The sequence below is a fragment of the Durio zibethinus genome, chromosome 15 (assembly GCF_047325235.1).
Source record: "Durio zibethinus cultivar Kanyao isolate XHJ-2024 chromosome 15, ASM4732523v1, whole genome shotgun sequence".
NCBI lineage: Eukaryota > Viridiplantae > Streptophyta > Magnoliopsida > Malvales > Malvaceae > Durio > Durio zibethinus.
In genome coordinates, this window is record NC_143176.1 from 8,301,933 (window position 1) to 8,322,624 (window position 20,692).

General features: G+C 27.5%; 1 protein-coding gene across 2 annotated transcripts; it reads left to right on the forward strand.

Annotated features, from left to right (window-relative positions):
* Positions 1–13,616: 13,616 nt before the first annotated feature.
* On the forward strand, positions 13,617–20,560 carry LOC111302361 (plasma membrane ATPase 4). Of its 2 annotated transcripts, XM_089744564.1 has the most exons (17): positions 13,617–13,745; positions 13,895–13,960; positions 15,679–15,798; positions 15,892–16,128; positions 16,623–17,384; positions 17,482–17,604; positions 17,705–17,809; positions 17,901–18,045; positions 18,152–18,316; positions 18,422–18,660; positions 18,750–18,782; positions 18,882–18,963; positions 19,081–19,241; positions 19,342–19,515; positions 19,604–19,786; positions 19,873–20,054; positions 20,193–20,559. In XM_089744564.1, the coding sequence occupies exons 1-17, from the start codon at positions 13,743–13,745 to the stop codon at positions 20,287–20,289; spliced, it is 2,877 nt and encodes a 958-aa protein (XP_089600690.1). In that variant the 5' UTR covers positions 13,617–13,742; the 3' UTR covers positions 20,290–20,559. The 2 variants fall into 2 exon arrangements, with proteins under 2 accessions (XP_089600690.1, XP_022754017.2); XM_022898282.2 differs by lacking the exon at positions 13,617–13,745 and having other exon boundaries at positions 13,772–13,960; positions 20,193–20,560.
* The last annotated feature ends 132 nt before the right edge of the window (positions 20,561–20,692 follow it).

The window sequence follows — 20,692 nt, forward strand, 5'->3', positions numbered from 1 at the left end:
AATAAAAGTATAAATAGAACGAGATCAAAGCCTATGCATAAGAATAAGACAACTATATAGAATTTGTTTATTTAGTTGTTCTAAAAATAATTACACATATAATTTATGTTGATAAATAAATGTATTAAAGATAATCATAATTAAGTCATTAAAATATATTTGTTTTTTTTTTTTTGTCTTTCAATTTTTTGTTTTAATTGAGTTGCTAACTATATATGTATTTTAATGATTTTATTATTTGTATGTTTTATGAGTTGATTTGATAATTGATAACATAATTAAATCATTTTAATCCCTTGAAATAATTCTTTAATATATATCATTCTAATGGTTTTGTTTGACCTCTATAATTAAATTTTCATTTGTATTTTTCCTTTAAAATTTTATAATTGTTATTTTTATGAACAAAAACTAATAACAAATCAAATGCAAATCAATTGCACACCCTCCACCAATAAGTAGCATTATGTGATTTGTTGAATATTTTGAACACTTTAATTAGACTTTTCATCTGTAAAATTTGATGATTTAGGAGGTAGTGAAGCTATCCAATAACTCAGGATTAAGTCATGTCAAATTGGCATAAGAATTGTTCATCTTAACTAAAACAATAAGTGATTTAATTCTCTCTTAATTTTTATCTTAATATGCATATATAAGATTAATTTCTATCTTAAGATGATTTAATCTTTCTCAATTATATTAAATTGCTGGCTTTTTTTCTCACCCAAGTAGTTGAATGACTTAACATGAATTATTTTAAATTGAGAATTATAAATGAAGTAAAATTAATTATTTTTAGTGAATTCTTTCAAAATGTGGCAAAATTCATTAGAACCATATCTTGAATATGTTTATAACAAAGTTACATTTTTCTAACGAAATTTATATTGTTAATATTCAAAATGAAATCATTATAAATTGTATAAGTGCCACATAACAAATTTGCTATTTTGAGAATTGGAATTTCCTTAAAAAGAAAATATGACAAGCACCAAGGTTAGGCATTTATTTTATTTTATATTATTTTAATCTTTAAAATTATATATTTTTATATTTTTATATAACAAAAATTTATGTATAATAAAATTTTTAAATTAAAGAAAATTTAAGCTTTCAAATGGTAAAACATACAATTACATTCAACCAATGGAAGCATCAATGAAAGATTATCCAAAGCCAAAAATAATGAGAAGAAAGATTGACTAGTTATGCATAACTTTACCTTTTTTATATGACAAATAAGGTTAGTGTTGTATGATATTCTAATGAAGAATATACAAATTTATTAATTTCAAATTACTTTAGAATTAACATGAAATTCTTTTATTAGGAGAAACATTGTATACTCTTTCATTTTCTCTATTATATTAGTTGAAAATTGTTTACTATTATATCTAAATTTTTTAAGGTTATCTAATATTTGTTCAAAAGCATTAAAATTCATCAAATTAATTACTATTGTTACATTTAATATAAATATATGATTAAATTATATAAAATCATTTTGTGATTTGAGGTAGATTAAAAGTGACTCTTAAGATTTAAAAGTTAATGTTTAACTACTTTGTGATTTATTTTATCATGTTTTTACTCAAAACTATGATTTTTTTGGTTTTCTTTACAAAAACCTTTCTTTTCTCTTTTGTTTTTTAATTCTTCTTTAACAGTTAATTATTTTTCTCTCTCTAGAAATAGAAAAATGCTAAGCTTAGACAAAAAATCATTTTGGTTTTAAACTAGAAAAATAAAAAATTTGCACTGCAACCAAATCTTATATTCTCTATATGCTATGTGATCATTTTCTTAATTGATTTAATAATGGTGAAGAGGAACAACATGAATTGAAATCAGGGGCGGATGCTTACGTAAACCGAGGACAAATGTGGATGGTTATACATGGCAAAAAGGATCTTTGGCTCCCCGAAAATTTTAAGAACAATCAAGTTTGTTAAGGGAATCAACTAATCTATAAGCTCTGGTTTCAATATGAGTGTATAATGTTCAGTTGACTCAGTTAAACCAGCTAATAATGCTCTGAAATTCGAATGGCATGTTTGCAGAAGACTAATAAAAAGGTATTGTAAAGATGTTTTTTGGGAGGTTAAAATCCATTGATTTGCTGAGAGTCACACCAAGAATTTTATTACCTTAACTTTGCTTCAATGTTTATGGTCATGGGTGCATACTTATCTTATGCATTATAGTTTAAGAGGAATTAAAATCATATTATTATTTGTTTATTTGTTATACTAATCAATTATTACTTACAAATCTTTAAAAGCAAGAGATTTGTTATAAGAATTAGGATGCGTATGTCACTTCAATCTTAATCATGTCCATTTAACAAAAATCAAATTGACTTTTTAGTTTCTTCATAAGACTTCAAATCTATAATCAAGTATCAAACCTTTTTTTTTAAATCAACTGCAACTTCTCTCTATATAATTTTCACTTTTAATTTTATTTTAAATTTTTTCTCCTGTTATAATGCAATTTTTTTTTTCAATACAAAAGTTAGATTTGAATAACTTTTAAAAGGTTAAAAATTATTAACTTTTAATCCCAAAATTTTAATTTTATTCTTTTAATGGTATATTTTATTTTTCTTGTTTTGATAAAAATATATATTATGTAGCAGTTGGTTTATTTTTGTTTTTTTTAAATCATTCACAATTTTAAGTAAAATGATTTATTTGATGTATTATGTGTCTTTGTACATTTGTTTATGAATTGATAAAATTTATAATTTTGTAAGTTATTTTTAGTATATTTCTTATATAGATTTATATTGCTAATATATATAGTAGTTTACATATGAAGAAAAAAAATTAAAATTTAATCTAATATTAAATGACTCCCTCAAAATTATACGTTAAGATTCAACACTTATTGAAATGAGTCCTTTTGGTTAAAAGTAAACAACAAGGGAAATCTAGAGGGGGGTTGGCAGGGGCCTTGGCCCCCCTTGGTTCCTCAAAACCATTTTAGGATAAGTATATTTTCATCCAAAAAATGGCAAAAGCATATTTTGTCCCCTCAAAATTAATAATTTGGCCCTTCTTTAGGAACAATTGTAATGATATGGTAAATTTCATAAATTGTTAAAAGTGTACTTGTAGATGCAATAAATAATTTGATTTTCTTTCTTTTTTTTAAATAAAAAAATGTAATCATTATTATTTCATTAAATTTTTTAGTTCCTTAAAATGAAATTTTCATTTCAATTAATTAAACAAGCATGTTGACATTAATTATTATATCAAAATATTTGTTTATATAGGAAAAAAAACAATTAAAAAATTCAACTATCTACATATATTGTGCATATAAAATTACAAATTTAATTGTACATTATAATTTTTTTTATTTTTACTAAACTTTTCATTTGTAAAACTCAACCTTTTAACATACTATTTTTATTCTTTATTTTTTCAAAAAATTATTAGTTAGATTTTAATTGTTGTTAAATATCCAAGAAATTTCTTTTAATCATAAAAAAATATATACTTTTTTTTATTTAATTACATTATTATTTTATTTAACATTAATTCACCTTGCATTATTTTTTTTTTATTTTATCAGTTCTCCTTACTTTTATATCAGCCCTCCAAAGTAAAAAACCTAGCTCCGCCCCTACTAAACAAGGTTAGTTTTTTAGTAAGATTTGATTTACAATTTGATGTGGTTTTTATTTTTTAAGCTACATTTGATTTGGGTGTTTTATTTTTTGTATTTAATTTGACATTTCAATTGAATAATAAGTTCTTTAGTTGAATTTTTGGATGTGGATGCAGGCTTTCTTTAGATATATATATATATATATATATAGTTTGTATTAGATCATGATTATTATATTTTTAGGTTAGAATTTACATGAAAAAAAAAAATTTGTATAATCTGGTTGTGAGCTTTTCTTCAAATTGGGATTTTATGGATTTTTTTAGATAAATTAAATAAGAATTTGAATATGCTTTTGGCTATCTAGATTTTTAAGGATTGGGTCTCCAATTATTCTTATAAAATTATTCATCTATTCTAATCGTGAAACTTTTTTATGATATATGGGAATCAATTGGTTGAATTATTATTATTATTATTATTATTATCTTGTTAGTCTTGCTTCAAGATGATAATTAGCATTGAGTTTTGAATTATGTCCTTTATATAAGATGGAGAAACTTGATAAATTAATATGGGATGTTGATTTGGCTTAATGATTGAATGGTTGAGAATGATTTTTACTTTGAGTTTATTTTATTATTATTTTTTTTTTTTGAATTTAGAGTGAGAACAAGAGAAATTGTTGAAGAAAAAGAAGGGAAAAAATATAAAAGAAAAGTTTTGAAAAGAAAATAAAAAAGTTACGATTTTGGGCAAAAGAACAATAGAACAAATCATATGGTTGTTAAGTGTTAAATTTTAAATCTCATGGGTCACTTTTAATCCGGCTTAAATCACAAGATAGTTTTTTATAATTTACCCAAAAAATTTTATTACAAATTATAATTTAATTAAACTTAAAAGTAATTTAAAAGCATTCATTAACAAAATTCATTTGATAAATCTTTATTTAATTGGCATTTAGTTTTCATAATTTCAAGTTGGATTTTAGACTTAAAGGCAATGATCAATTAGATTAAGCTAAGTTTTATCATCTACTTTTATTTATAGTATATTCAATAATTCACTTATGCATCTAAGCAAATTTGACTCAATAATTGGTGCATGTTTCTTTTTGTTTTAAAACCTAAATTCAAGTCATCCTAAATCAAAATGAAAAAGAAGCATACTCAATTACTTATAATTAAAATTTTACTTTAAAAATACTATTAAAAATTAATTAATTAATTAATTCAACCACAAAGATCATAAAAATGAGAAATTGACTATGAAGAAAAAAAAACTTAAATAAAGAACTTTTAAATTGTTACGAAATGAATTTTGATTGTGTTACTATTTAAATTCACATTTTGGTTATGTTCAATCATTTTGGATTTTATTTTAAATTCAAGCCATGCTACCTGTAATTGTAATACTATCAAAGCAGGTTGGAGATGATGGACTGGTTCACTTGATAAGTTTCTTTTGCAAGTTAGCTTGTTAGTGAAATTAGTTTGTAAGTTTTCTTAAGGAATAAAAAAATTAGAATGAGTTGACTGGAATATTTTATTCTTACTTTTTAATATCTCTTTTCATCAAATTGCCTTGTAAGTAATCTTAGCTGTACATTTGATATATGTGATGATGCCTTTAGAGTTCTCTGTATAAGTAACTTGAATTATTAATTTCTAAGTTGTATATTTTATTTATTATATTTCTTGTATTTAATATTTATTATATTTCTATGCAAAGGGACCGATACCTTCCGTGAATTAAATATTGAATTATGATATTATATAATTGTATTAAAATTTATATGAATGATCTTTATAAGGTTTGTAATTAAAATTTTAACTTAAAAGTTAAAAAGGACTGATCCTCTAAGAATAGGGACTAATCCTTAATCAACAAAGATCAATCCTCAAAATATTACAAAATTACTAAGCATTAGCAATGGAAACTAACCTTTTGATGACAAAAATTCCATCACTAAAAGATGTAAACCAAGTTTTCTAAGCTTTTATCGATGGAATTCTCTTTTGTAATATGTTTTAGCAATGGATTAGTAAATTTTATTTTTTAAAATAGTTAAAAATAATTATTAGTGACAGAATTTTAATTGCTAATACTTTTGGCGACAGAATATCATTTTTTAATTTTTTTGTTTTTAGTTAAAATGAAAATTATTTTTAACAACGGAGTTATAGTATTAGTGACCCTAAAATTCCGTTGCTATAAGGCCAAACATTATCAATGGAAAAATTTTTTACCGATAGAATACTTTTACTAACTTATCACTTTCCGACAACGAAAATTCCATCAGTAAAACTCCTTTTTGTTAGTAAAAAGTCTTTTAATGATGGAAAATTCCATCACTGAAAAGTCTCTTTTCTTGTAGTATATGCTAACAAAGTAAAAAGACAATTCGATATGATCTACACAATTAATAAAATTTCATCAAACTCTCCACTCATCAAATTTTTTTACACACACACTCTCTCTCTAACTTACATGGTTATTTTAACTACATTTTTGTCCAACTTTTATAAAAAAAATAAAAATAAAAATAGAAAGACAACAAAGCAAAGCATGTTGACTCAATTTCGCACCTCTTTCTCTTTCAAACTCCATTATTTTTCCTTTTATCGTTTATAATTTTTGTTAGTCAAAATGAAATTAATTAATTAAGAAGCACATGTTCAAAGTATGACAACTCTATTTAGCACGTTTTTTGTTAAAATATTTTTTTATAAAAAATCATAATTTGAGAATATAAAAAAAATTATAAACATTGTAATTTGAATCTCAAACATAGTAAATATCAATTAAAAATAATTAAATTAAATCATAAATTTATTAAAATTTTACTTTTCATCCTTATTCAAAGAATTTTGCCGTATTTCTTCATAAATGTTATCTTTTTTTAAGAAAAAAATTCTCTTAAATGAGATTATTTGTGGTTATCGTTGAAAAAAGTACATCAATTAACTGGTGTCACCAACCCAATTACGTTGGGCTCTTTCTTCTTATATGAACTGACCTTCTAATTTTTCACATTTTGACATTTATAATTTGTGTTTAGTCAATAAAAGCACCTAATTAACTGTTAATAAATAATAATACAATATGAGGCATGATAGGAAGTTAAATTTAAATGTTTCATTGGTTTGAGAGAATGACTCGTAACTGAACTCCTTGTATGTCTACAGTTATGGACAGTGTCAAGGGTCATATTAGGCATGATACCATAATCCACCGTGTAAACATGGAATTACACATCCAATGCATAAGATGATATAGAGGTCATAATAAACACTTGTAATGCATACGATCTTACTTATTGATGATATTTTGAGTAGAAGAGAATTAAATGACCCAGTAGAAAGATAAATTGGATTCGGTTCAAATTATAAAGAAAAAAACATGATCAAAAGGCATCAAAGATTATTTTTTAAACACATACTAATGTTAAAATGAGTCAAATAGTCACGAGTTTTGAAAGAAAAAAATAAATTATAAATAAAACGTTAAGAGTGAAGGGTTCAAATTGCATATCTAAACTTTTTTTTTATCTTATATAAGAAGCATAAAGTGATGATTAGACCTAAGTAAACGACAATTGATATAAATTTTTTTTGGAGCTCAATGAGGATTATAAACATAAATTACATTTAATAATTTTAAATAAATTAAATTATTTTGAAGTGGTATATTAAAAGGACGTTAATAAACGTAATTAATTAAATAAATTATTTCTATAGATGAAGATTTCTTAATAGATGAGTTATTCAAAGATCAATCAGATATAATGGCCAAAAGCTTAAGCATCTATTCTCTTTGATAATGATGTGACTATCAATCGTATATTAAACTTAATGAGAATGAGAATTGACCTTGTTAATTAACCAATCATATCACAACCTTTAATGTCTATGAGCTACAGGTAGTGTGGATCTCGAACCGTCCATTTTTAAAATTTGGACTGTGTCACACGTGCCAAGTACTACAGAACATTAAGTCAACTCAACCCGCACAATTTATTGCCTCAAATTTGGGCCCATGAAAAATCTGTCTAGTTTTTAGCTAAATAAAATTTTGAAGTGTCGTGTCCACGAGCGACTGTACTTTTGTACAATTATTCTTTTTTTCTTAGGTTAATGGTAAGATTTTTTTTATATATTTCTTTTAGATAGATGAGATTAATTATAATGAAATTAAAAAAAATAATAAAATTTATTATAGTATAATAAAATATACTATTTTCTAATTAAAGAAAATACATTAATTAAGGAAATTTTAGTTGCTGTATATCTTTCATACTACATCAATCATGATTTTTTTTCCTTTTTTTTTTCCAACCACTCTTTTACTTTCTTTTTTCTTTTTGAGTCTTGTAACTTATTTTATATTTTTAAACAAAATTATTAAATAGACTTTAATTTTTATTCAATACTTTATAAAAGACATGAATATGTAAAATGCTTCTAAATTTTTTTTTTTTTTAGTATTTGAATTTGTTAGAATTTAAGCTTTAATCACTAAAATTAAGAGTTTAATATTTTATCAACAATCCAACTATTAGTAACTTCATTCTTGCCCCCATCTCATAATTTTTAAACTCAAAACCTTCAAATTGAAATCTCAAATTCCATCTGTTAGTTTATTTTAACTTGATAAATTGATGGTTAATTTTTTTTATACGTAAAATTGACATAGCCGATAAGGTAGGTTGAAGATAGTCTTGATAAGAAACTAAGACCTTTATGATCTCTTAAGAGCTTCTTAACTACGAGACCAAGGAGTTGAGGATGATTGATGATCAATTTTATAAATATATAACACTTTACTCAGATTTCTTTCATCCTATCTATTCAATTTAAAATGATTTAATTAGTTATCGTGAATAAATGTGACAAATTAAGATAATCTTTTCTATTTTTTTTCTTGTACTTTTCTCTCATACGTTGTAGTAGAACTAACAAGTCGTCTATTTATATTATGTCAAATATTGGCAGAGGTGGCTCCTTGTTGAAGCGAGGCCCCTTCAAAGTTTTTAAACACCTTTAGCATAAATATTAAGAAGGGTTATGTTATTAGGGTTTAAGGATGCATTGGCCTGCCCTAAAGTTTTAAAGTTTATAGTATGTGTATATTGGTCCTTCAAATTAAAATTGTTACTTTTATGGTTTTATAATTTAATTTTATGTATTATTATCATTAAAGAGGGATTAAAATCATATTACTATTTATCTATTTATTGTATCAATCAATTACTAATTACTTAAAAATCTTTAAAATTAATAGATTTGTCATAAGTTTTAAATCACAATTATTTGAACTTAACAAAAATCTAATTAATTTTTTAGTTTTCTCAATAAGACTCTAATTTCTGACAAAGTAATAATGATGTATTTTTTATTTCTTTCTAGCTTACTTCAATTCTCATTTTCATATGATTTTAATTTTTTTCTTTTAATTTTACTTTGGATCTCTATCTAATACTATCCTAAAATCTTTATTTTTTCAAAAAAATTATATTCTAACCCTTTTAAAAAAAATAGGAAAAAATCATAACCTTAAAATTTCAACTTCATTATTTTAAAATTATATTTATTTTTCTTATTTTTAATAAAAAATATTATTTAACGATTGATTTATTTATACTCTTTTATATCAATTTTAAACTATAAAAATTTCAAGAAAATTTTCTATAAGTCATTGAAAGACTATATATTTGTAATTTTACCATGTTATTCTTAAAATTTTTAATAGTATCATAGAAATATTTTTGTTGTACAATTTATATGCTTGGTTTTATTAGTATATTTTATGTGTTTCATTATTTTTTATTAGTATATATATGTGATATAATTTTTTTTAAAAAAAATGAGATAAAGCATAGTATAATTGGCCCTCTCAAAAATAAATATCAAGATCTGTCATTAAATATTGGTAATTTATATATTCATATCATATTTTATACAAAAATTATGTATTACAATTCATATAGACATAAAAAAACATTAAATACATTTTTTGATTTTTGTTAAACTTAAATTGATTTTTTAAAAATTTTAAATCATATCACTTTTATTTTTTTGTAATATTTTAATATCGTATTATAATATCATATTTTAAATTATCAAATTTAAAAGTAATCAGTAATTGTTCTAGCACTTTAATCCAAAGCAAGATATGTATCTAAAAAAAGTTTATTACCTGCATTTAAAATTATCATCAATAAAATATTAGTAGAACTCAAAACACATGTATTTTATAAATGATGAGATAAGACTTAATCGTCTCTTGTACAAATTCAATTGGCTTTTATGAATATGTAAAATTAGGTCAAATTATACAGGATGCTGATAATAAAAACGAAAAACTGTAAACAAATTTTTTGAAAAGTAAAAAAAAATCAAAAATAGGAAAAAACAAAAGGTTAATTCTAATTATTTAAGAAAGAGAAAAAAAAAAAAAAAAAAAAAAAAGGGTATCTAAAGACAAGTGAGAATGAAATGGCTGACGTAAATGAGGAGAAACTAAATCAAAAGTTGGTTACCACAGGTATCGGCATGCGGTTGGACTGTTGTATATCAAGTAACTGAATGTCAGACACAGAGCTGGTCGCAACCCAACGTTTTCAATAATAACGGCCCGGCTATAGCCTATGGTTAGGTTAGGTGCACCACTTTCCAATTGCACGGCAGAGTTGACTCACTGCCACAGTGCTCTGCTCATTGGCACATCCCCCTATAACACATGGGTTTTCCCACTTTTTATTTTACTTTCTTTCTTTAACTTTTTCTTTACATTTGTTATTGGCAAAAGGATAAAAAAAAATTTTTTGGTAAGGGATAAAAAATTTTTAAATAAAAATTCAATAAATTTTCAAAATTTTTGCTATTTTATTATAATTAATTAAATTTTTAAATATTTATTTTCATCAAATAAACTTTTATTAGATGAAAATGGATTAATCATCAAATCAATTTTCGTCCAATCAAAATACAATTATGGCAAAAATAAATATTTACGAGATTAATTAGGTGAAAAATAGATATTTAAAATTTTAATTAATTTAAAATAAAATTTTAATATTTGATTAATTATTATAAAATATTAAAAATTTAAATGATTATTAATTTTTTGTTTGAGTGTTTTTTACTCACTTGCTTTTATTATTTAACACTGTTCCTAAATAATACATTTATAAGTAAATAAAAAATTAAAACAATAATCCTTTTATGTGTTTATTCAAAAATTTTATATAATTTTACATGGATTTTGACATATTTCACATTCAATTTAAAATATATATTTTCAAAATTATTGATTAAAATCAATATATGTGAAATATAATAGTTTGACACATCAAAATTAATATTAAAAAACATGAAAAATAAATTCATAATATTAAAAATAAGATTATTAGGTGTTAAAAATAGATTATAATTTTAAAACATAAATAAATAAATAAATAAGTGAGACAAACAAAGAAACATGTTAAATGCCATCTAGACAACAAATGCCACATAAGTATCAAACATTTGTTTGATGATATGTACATAATTATTTTGTTAAAAATTTTAAATTTAATTTAATTTTTTTAAAACTGTTTTTTGTTTTAAAAATATATTTTACCAATAAACAATACTATAATATCAGTTTTACAAAAATATATTTATATTTATTTCTCTGATTTTAGTATTCTTAGCATAAGTAAGATAAAATAAAATAAAAATATCTGTATAATTTCTTAAAATAATTAAGATGCATAATTAATTCATAGGGAGTTGTTAAGTTAATATATAAGTAAGGGTGATAGTGATTCAAATTGAATTTTATTTTATTTTATTTATCAAATAATATATAAAATTATGGACTTTCAATTTTTGATCTAAGCTCCAATTCACCTTTTCAAGAAATCAATCTGAATTCAAATCGCATTCTATTGGTCGTGGTTTTTTTATTTTTTTAATTTATTTTTCTAAAAGTTATATTATTTTAATATATTTTAATATTTAATAATTTTAAATATAAAATAATTAATTTATTTTATAAAAATTTAAAATATATAAAAATATCATGTCAATAGTTTTAATTTTTTACTTCTTGATCTGAATTTAATATATATATTTAATATTTAAATATAATCCAAACTCAATAAAAAAATAATTTGAATCGAATTGAATATTAAATTTTCAATTTGATTTTTAATTTTTTCAAATTTTTTTCTCACCATAATATATTATAAATGAACACAAAAAAAAAAAAAAAATAACTGGGATCAATCACTATCCTTTATTACCTTATATACTTCCTCACATGTATAAACAAAATCTACTAATATTTATACCATTTTTTCTGGCCAATAATTAATACTTATCCTATGTTTAATTGAACATTGTATAAACATTTATAAACAAAATCTACCAATATTTATAACAAATCAGTATCCAGGCAAAATCTATTAAATTTTTATAAATATTAGTAGATTTTGTTTATAAACAACATCTACATCTACTAATATTTATAAACAAAATCGACTAAGTCTTGTTGGCATTCGGATTCAATTTCAAATTCTCATCATGTTTGAATTTAGTTCAACTCTGATTTTCCTTGATTTGCTTTTTCTTTTCATTGTGATTTGTTCATTTATTCATTTCAATTCCATAAAAAGTACCATCGACTTATATTTTGTGAGTTGTTTTCTCAAAATTATTCTTTTTACACTAACCTTATAAAAAAAATTATGAAATTGAAATTTTATTTGAAAAATGAAAAAAGTGGTTCAAATTTTTAAAATTCATTATCTTTCACCAAATATTTTCAAAAAAATAAAAAATAAAGGCTTCTAAATTTATAAAAGTTGAACGAAAATAGCCCAAAAAGCTTTTACATTGCAACTGGATTATCGCCAGAGCTTCCAAAAAGAATTCAATTTTGGATCCTCTTTAAATATGAACTTGCTTGTGGGATCAGAAATTTATCTGCGGATAAGATAAAAGGAATTAAGAAAAGGGAGTTGGCGTAAAAGATTTTTCTTGCTTCGTTTGATCATTAAGCGGAGCTGGGTCCACAATCAAGGTGTCTATACCTTCCATTATAAAAATCTTAAGATCATGCATCGTTTTGTATATATATTATTTTATTTTTTGATAATTTTTTATTTGTTTATTTAAAAAAAAAACTTATTAAATATAATAATTTTAAATATGATATAATAATAAAATACAAAAATTATATGTAAAAAACAAGAATATAATATAATTTAAAATTTTAATAAAAATAAAAATATATTTTATTATTAATATTTAATATATCAACATAAATTAAAATGTATTAATTTTTTTTATCTTTTAAATGTTAATACGAAATAAATATGGTATAAATAATAAGTCTGACTTTCTCAAATTATTAAGGAATAGGGCCACCAAAATTATAAAGTCAATTCTCTCCCGTAACATTCGAGGTACTTATTTATTTTGTAAATTCTATAATTATATTATATTTGTTCCATGTGCAACTGCCAACGGTCTCTTTTTTCTACACCATGACATGTCTCCATACGTTTTCTTTTGACTGTTTACAAAATCAAAACCATTTTATTCTTTCGAAAATAAAATACTACTTACCAAGCTTAATTATTTAAGAATTTTAAGAAATTAAATTTAAAATTTAATTCAATTAATTTATATAATTATTTTTAAAAATTATAATATAATAAATTTAAAGTTTGAAAACGAATTCTTACTGGCATTTCCTTAAAAGTTTATTTAGTTATAAGTTATTACCGTGTAATGGAAATGGGAAATGTCATGCGGAGACATGATTCCATGAATGACGATCCATAGATGAACAGACAACTCAGGGTCAGGGGTAAGAGGAGAGAGAAAAGTTGAGAAAGAGAGGCGGGGTACAGGGGAGGCTCTTACCATGATTTAATTACGAGCCTCCTCTTCTGTAGTTTGCGAGCTATATATATGCGTGTAAAAGCCAAGCAGTCTTCTGCAGAGGAGAAAACACATAGAAAAACTTATATCTTTTAGCCTCCACAACTCAACTCAACTTAATTCAACTCAACCCAATCCAACCCTTTTTCATTTTGTTTCTTGGGATTCTCAAAATCTCATTGAATGGTCTTTACTTTCCCACGCCATTTCCAATCTCTCTCTTCATTCATTTCATAATTCTAGGCGATTTTAATTGTTCTCTTCTTTTACTTTGCTTTTGATTTGATTAGTAGTAGTACCCTTTTCTTAACTGTTGTTGCTGCTGGTGGCTGTAGAATCAAAACATGAGTGGCGACAAAGCTATCAGTCTTGAAGAGATCAAGAACGAGACTGTTGATCTGGTAAGACTATTCATTTCCCTTAGCTTTTTCCCCCTCCATTTTTTTCTTGCATGTTTCTTCTTCCTGATAAAAAAAATTTGGGTTTTTAATTTCTCAGTTATCTAAAACATCTGTGTTCTGCCAAGCTGTTTGCTTTTTCAGTCCATTTTAGGGTTTTTCTGTTCTTTGGTGTCTTTGTCCTTCCGCACACTTTCCTTCCACTGCAGCTTTGATGAGTTCCAAATCGTTTTTCTTTTTTTTTTTTTAAGACTAAAGTTTAACGATAAAATATTATAGGTGTTAAAATTTAAAATTTAAAATTTAAAATTAATAAATATATATATTTAAAATAATTATATGAACTTACTCATTCGGATTCAAAAGTTTTTTACTTTGTGGTACTGATAATGAAAGAAAGAATGAGTTTTTACCTCTTGCTCTCTCTAACTCCATCAGATTAGTCTTCAATAGTCATTTTTTTCACAAAATTTCCGCTTTTCAGTTAAGGTAAGCAATCTAAAGTACCTAATTTTCTGAATCTAATGTTTTTTAGGTCGAAGGATTCAAAAGGTTAAAGGTCAAATAAATCGAATTCCTAAAAAATCTATTACGCCACACGACAAAACAATTTTGTAAGGTTTTAACTGTTTGATTCATCCAACCTCATGATTTTATTAAAAAATATTTTATAAATTAAAAATAATGTGAAAATTTATATTTCGATTATGTGGTTGACTTTTTTGAACTACAATACGCAGCATGTGCTATTAAAGTGGAGAGAAGTCCTTTCTAGTCCATGTGACAAAAATCAGAGAGTAATGAGATTTTGTCTGATTTTTGAACTGTTCAACCCTTTTTTTTTTTTGGGTGGTAAAGAAATAATTTTGGATTATATACAATCAAATTGTGGAAAATACTACTGGTATTTTCTTTCCAAAATTTTTTCTGTAACCAAACAGGAGCTCCGTTCATTTCCAAAAGTGGATTTAACATGTGAAAAAGTGGAGAGGACAGGTAAGTGACAGAGTTTGGAATTTTTCCGTGGTACTTTTGCCTTTTCCCTCTTTAGAAAAATAGAACTTTCCTTTTCTCTTCCTTTAATGTTAAAAAAATTCCTCTCTCACATTTAATGGCTCTGACACTGCCTGCTTTTCTCTTGGATGAATCAATTCTTCACACAAATTAGTAAATTAAAATATTTTCACAATCTAGTTTTTATTTTTTACCTTGTATATAAAAAAATTAACTTTATTTAAACATTATTATATTCTAATTTTGATACACTGCAATTAGAATGGAGCGTGGTTTGCACGGACAAATCACATGTGGAAAAAGTGGGGGCTTCCCCACAGCCTTGCCAAGGCACTTTTTGGTCCTGTCACAGTTTGACTCAACGCTTTTACTTCATCTCGGTAGCTTACCCCAACTGAATCACGAGTCCGCTTGGTCCCACCTTACCTCGTCGGCTTGTCAGCTTCAGAAAATTATTTTTGACACAATTGAATAAACATGATGCAGATCTCAAAGTCACGATGATTACGATAATTTACGTGAATTTGCGGATATTTTATGTTTAATATGTATAAAATATAAAAATTATTATATTATAATTTATTTTAATATATTAATACAAAATATATTTTTTAAAAAAATTCAAGTATAATGTTTTCTTAAAATTTTAAATAATATTATCATATTCTGATTAAAAATATTAAATCTAATAATTGCTTGGTTTACAGGAAAAAATACCGATCGAGGAAGTGTTTGAGCAGCTGAAATGTACCAGAGAAGGATTGACTGCGGAAGAGGGAGCCAACAGGCTTCAGATTTTTGGACCCAACAAGCTAGAGGAGAAAAAGGTCTTATTTGTTTTGCTTGCAATCTATAGTGGCCTATCAATTCATATTGACTGTAACTCATAAATTGGAATATTATATTTTTTTAATGAATAGGAAAGCAAAATTCTCAAGTTTTTGGGGTTCATGTGGAATCCCCTCTCATGGGTCATGGAAGCTGCTGCCATCATGGCCATTGCTTTGGCCAACGGTGATGGGAAGCCCCCGGATTGGCAAGACTTTGTCGGTATTGTTTGTTTGTTGGTAATTAACTCTACCATCAGTTTCATTGAAGAAAACAATGCTGGCAATGCTGCTGCTGCTCTTATGGCTGGTCTTGCTCCAAAAACCAAGGTAATAACGAGATTTCTTAATACACTTTCTATGGAAAGTTAATTTTTTTTTTTTTTTTTACGAGAAGACAACTAAAATAGGGCCAGGCCAGTGTTTATGTAAGAATTAGCCAAGAGAAATTCTGGATGTCTTAAACCTGTTACATAAAGTTATGCACACGGTGGATAAGTGGCTGATTCAATATTTTTTTTTGGATGTACGTTTATAATATATATATAAAAAAACTGTTGATGGATTTTCCAATTTTATCAACGAAAAAGGTGTCTAGTGGAAAATTTCCTTCAAATATTCTTGCTTTCCAATCTTTGGAAGTGTCCAAGGACACCCTAGATAAACATGTGGATCTGCCCATGTGGTGGATTATCTGAGGGCTAGTTATGTCCAATGCATGTCAGAAAGTTTGTGATAGTTAAGAGTTATTGTAGTTTTGAATGTTTATTTTTGTTTGGAATATGATGAAATTGATCGTGGATTTATATGGCGATGAAATTTAGGTGCTTAGGAATGGCAAGTGGAGTGAGCAAGAAGCAGCAATTCTGGTTCCGGGAGACATCATTAGCATTAAGTTGGGAGATATCATCCCTGCTGATGCCCGTCTTCTTGAAGGTGATCCTTTGAAGGTTGATCAATCTGCCCTAACAGGAGAATCACTTCCTGTGAGCAAGAATCCTGGGGATGAAGTCTTCTCTGGTTCAACTTGCAAACAGGGTGAAATCGAAGCTGTTGTTATTGCTACCGGTGTTCATACCTTCTTTGGGAAGGCAGCACATCTTGTGGATAGCACCAACCAAGTAGGACACTTCCAAAAGGTGCTCACTGCTATTGGAAACTTCTGTATTTGTTCCATTGCCGTTGGTATGTTGGTTGAGATCATAGTCATGTATCCAATTCAGCACCGCAAGTACAGGGATGGAATCGATAATCTCTTGGTTCTCTTGATTGGTGGTATTCCCATTGCTATGCCCACTGTTTTGTCTGTCACCATGGCCATTGGATCTCACAGGCTGTCTCAACAAGGTGCTATCACCAAGCGTATGACTGCCATTGAAGAAATGGCCGGTATGGATGTCCTTTGTAGTGATAAGACAGGAACACTGACACTTAACAAGCTGAGTGTTGATAAAAACTTGATTGAGGTGTTTGTAAATGATGCGGATAAGGAGCATGTTGTCCTGCTTGCTGCAAGGGCCTCTAGAATAGAAAATCAAGATGCTATTGATGCTGCCATTGTTGGAATGCTTGCTGACCCTAAGGAGGTATAGCCATTTCTTCTCTTTCCTGTTCTGTTTCTTGATTCTGCTAAAACCCTAAAATGAAAGGGGAATGTTTATGTTAAATATGTTATTCACACAGGCAAGAGCTGGTATTAGAGAGGTGCACTTCTTTCCTTTCAATCCTGTGGACAAGAGAACTGCTTTGACCTACATTGATTCCAACGGCAACTGGCACCGAGCGAGCAAAGGTGCTCCCGAACAGGTAACCTTGTTATTACTATTTGAAGCTGGTATAAACATTGCATTAATATAGAAAAATTTATGGGGTTTCTGTGTCTTAATTATTTCATATCTGTCAACAGATCTTGGCGCTTTGCAATGCAAAAGAAGATCTTAAAAAGAAGGTTCATTCTATCATTGACAAGTTTGCTGATCGTGGGCTACGGTCATTAGCTGTTGCCAGACAGGTTTTTCTAGAATTGATGATGTTCTAATCACTATTCTGCTATTTCAATTTTGAAAAGTTTCCTTACCCTTTCTCATTTGCTACACTTCCAGCAAGTGCCAGAAAAAACAAAAGAAAGTGCTGGAACTCCATGGCAATTTGTAGGTTTGTTGCCTCTGTTTGATCCTCCAAGGCATGACAGTGCAGAAACCATTCGCAGAGCTCTTCATCTTGGTGTGAATGTTAAGATGATCACGGGTAACTGAATCCTTTAATGAGTTCATCTATGGACAATTCTATCACAAGCACTTCATTCTTTGAGGCAATTGCTCACTTATACTTTTTTTTTTTAATTTCTGGACAGGTGATCAACTTGCAATTGCAAAGGAGACTGGCCGCAGACTTGGAATGGGAACAAACATGTATCCATCTGCTTCTTTGCTAGGTCAAGACAAGGATGCAAGCATAGCTGCCCTTCCTGTGGAAGAATTGATTGAGAAGGCAGATGGGTTTGCTGGCGTGTTTCCAGGTAACTACTTTTGGCATCCTGGCTATTCAAAAACGAGAAATTCTTCATCACTTTTTTTGGGGTCTGGAGTGACATAACACCTATTTATCACACTTAACTTTACAGAGCACAAATACGAAATTGTGAAGAAGTTGCAGGCGAGGAAGCACATTTGTGGAATGACTGGAGATGGTGTTAATGATGCTCCTGCTTTAAAGAAGGCAGATATTGGTATAGCTGTGGCTGATGCTACAGATGCCGCACGAAGTGCTTCAGACATTGTTCTTACCGAACCTGGACTGAGTGTTATTATCAGTGCAGTGTTAACTAGCAGAGCAATTTTCCAGAGGATGAAAAACTACACTGTGAGTTGCTCTCTTGTCTTTAAACATATTCTAAAGATTTATGCAGTATATTTTGCAATGTATGACCGTTTCTTTCTTTACTTCAACAGATATATGCGGTCTCCATCACAATCCGTATTGTGGTTAGTACATAACAAATGATTGTATATGAATTAATTATCCATAACTTTAACATGCGGGTATTTATTCATATATACGACCTTTTATTTCTGATTTTGTAGTTTGGATTTATGCTTATTGCTCTCATCTGGAAGTTCGATTTTTCTCCATTCATGGTTTTGATCATTGCTATTCTAAATGATGGTGAGATTCTATAAAGTGGATTATCATAATTTTCACATGGCTCATCTTGTTCTTATGTTATATGCTTAACTGGCTTGAAAGTGAGTATTGACATCAATCAATTTGAATGTTACTTAGGAACTATTATGACAATCTCAAAGGATAGAGTAAAGCCATCACCCTTGCCTGATAGCTGGAAACTGAAAGAAATTTTTGCCACTGGAATTGTGCTTGGAGGCTACTTGGCATTGATGACTGTCATATTCTTCTGGGCTATGCATGATAATCACTTCTTTACGGTAGGTGGTGCCGAAATTTGCAGTTGATATTTAAGCGATGGATTCAAAGTTCATTTTTTATTTCGGTTTAGTCTCAAACAGTTCCTATCCTCGAATACAGGACAAATTTGGTGTTAGGTCTCTAAGGGGCAGGGAGCATGAAATGATGGCTGCTTTATATTTACAAGTGAGCATTGTGAGCCAGGCTCTAATTTTTGTGACCAGATCGCGTAGCTGGTCCTTTGTTGAGCGTCCTGGACTGCTGTTGGTCACAGCCTTCATGATTGCACAGCTGGTAAGAATTTACTTTTCCCTATATCCAATTTCGAGTGCGATGAAAAGTTGCACAATACAATAAGCTAATCAATTCTTGTGTTTCATAGGTTGCTACTTTGATTGCTGTATATGCTAACTGGGGATTTGCAAGGATTAAAGGAATTGGTTGGGGATGGGCGGGTGTCATATGGCTTTACAGTATTGTTTTCTACATTCCACTGGATCTAATGAAGTTTGCCATTCGTTACATCTTAAGTGGAAAAGCGTGGCTCAACTTACTCGAAAATAAGGTATACCTATCTTGTATTAGATTACTTCAAAAAAATATCACTTTGCTTTCAGTTGAAAAATTTACTAAAACTAGCCCCCGTCACAGACTGCGTTCACCACCAAGAAAGATTATGGCAAGGAAGAGAGAGAAGCTCAATGGGCTCTTGCTCAAAGGACATTACATGGGCTTCAACCACCAGAAACTACAAATCTCTTCAATGACAAGAACAGCTATAGAGAGTTGTCTGAGATTGCTGAACAGGCCAAGAGACGAGCAGAAGTTGCAAGGTACACATTCAGTTACCCTTCCTATGAATTTACTTTCATTAGTAATAGCTAAAATTGTTCATCTTTGTAATTTAGATCGTCTGGCACAATTATCGATTCTAGTACTAACAAAAAAAAAAATTCCACTGTCTGCCTTAGGCTTCGAGAGCTTCATACCCTCAAAGGGCATGTCGAGTCGGTGGTGAAGCTGAAGGGGCTGGACATTGATACAATCCAGCAACATTATACAGTTTAGAACCGGAGCCATGCTTGGAAGCAAGGTTGCAGTTCAATGACATATGCAGGTCATGAAGAGAAATGAGAACTAATTAGTTTAAACTTTATAGACAGGGACAATATGTCTGTGGTACAGCTTTCCTTTTCCTGCCCTGTTTACTTTTCCATTCTTATGTATTCAAGGTTGGAAGAAAAGGGCTGTGTCTTGCTCCAATGAGGAGCTATGTAATACTAAATATTCCATGGTATACAGTTTCTTTCTTTAAATCTTCTCTTTCCTTTGGTCTTCTATGCTCTTGGATTCTTGTGTACACTGTCCATATTTTTGGCTGCTCAACTTAACTAGCTTTGATTAGGGGTATTTATATTTTGGTTTTAATCGAATTAATTGATTTAATTAATTAATTGATTGATCATTTATA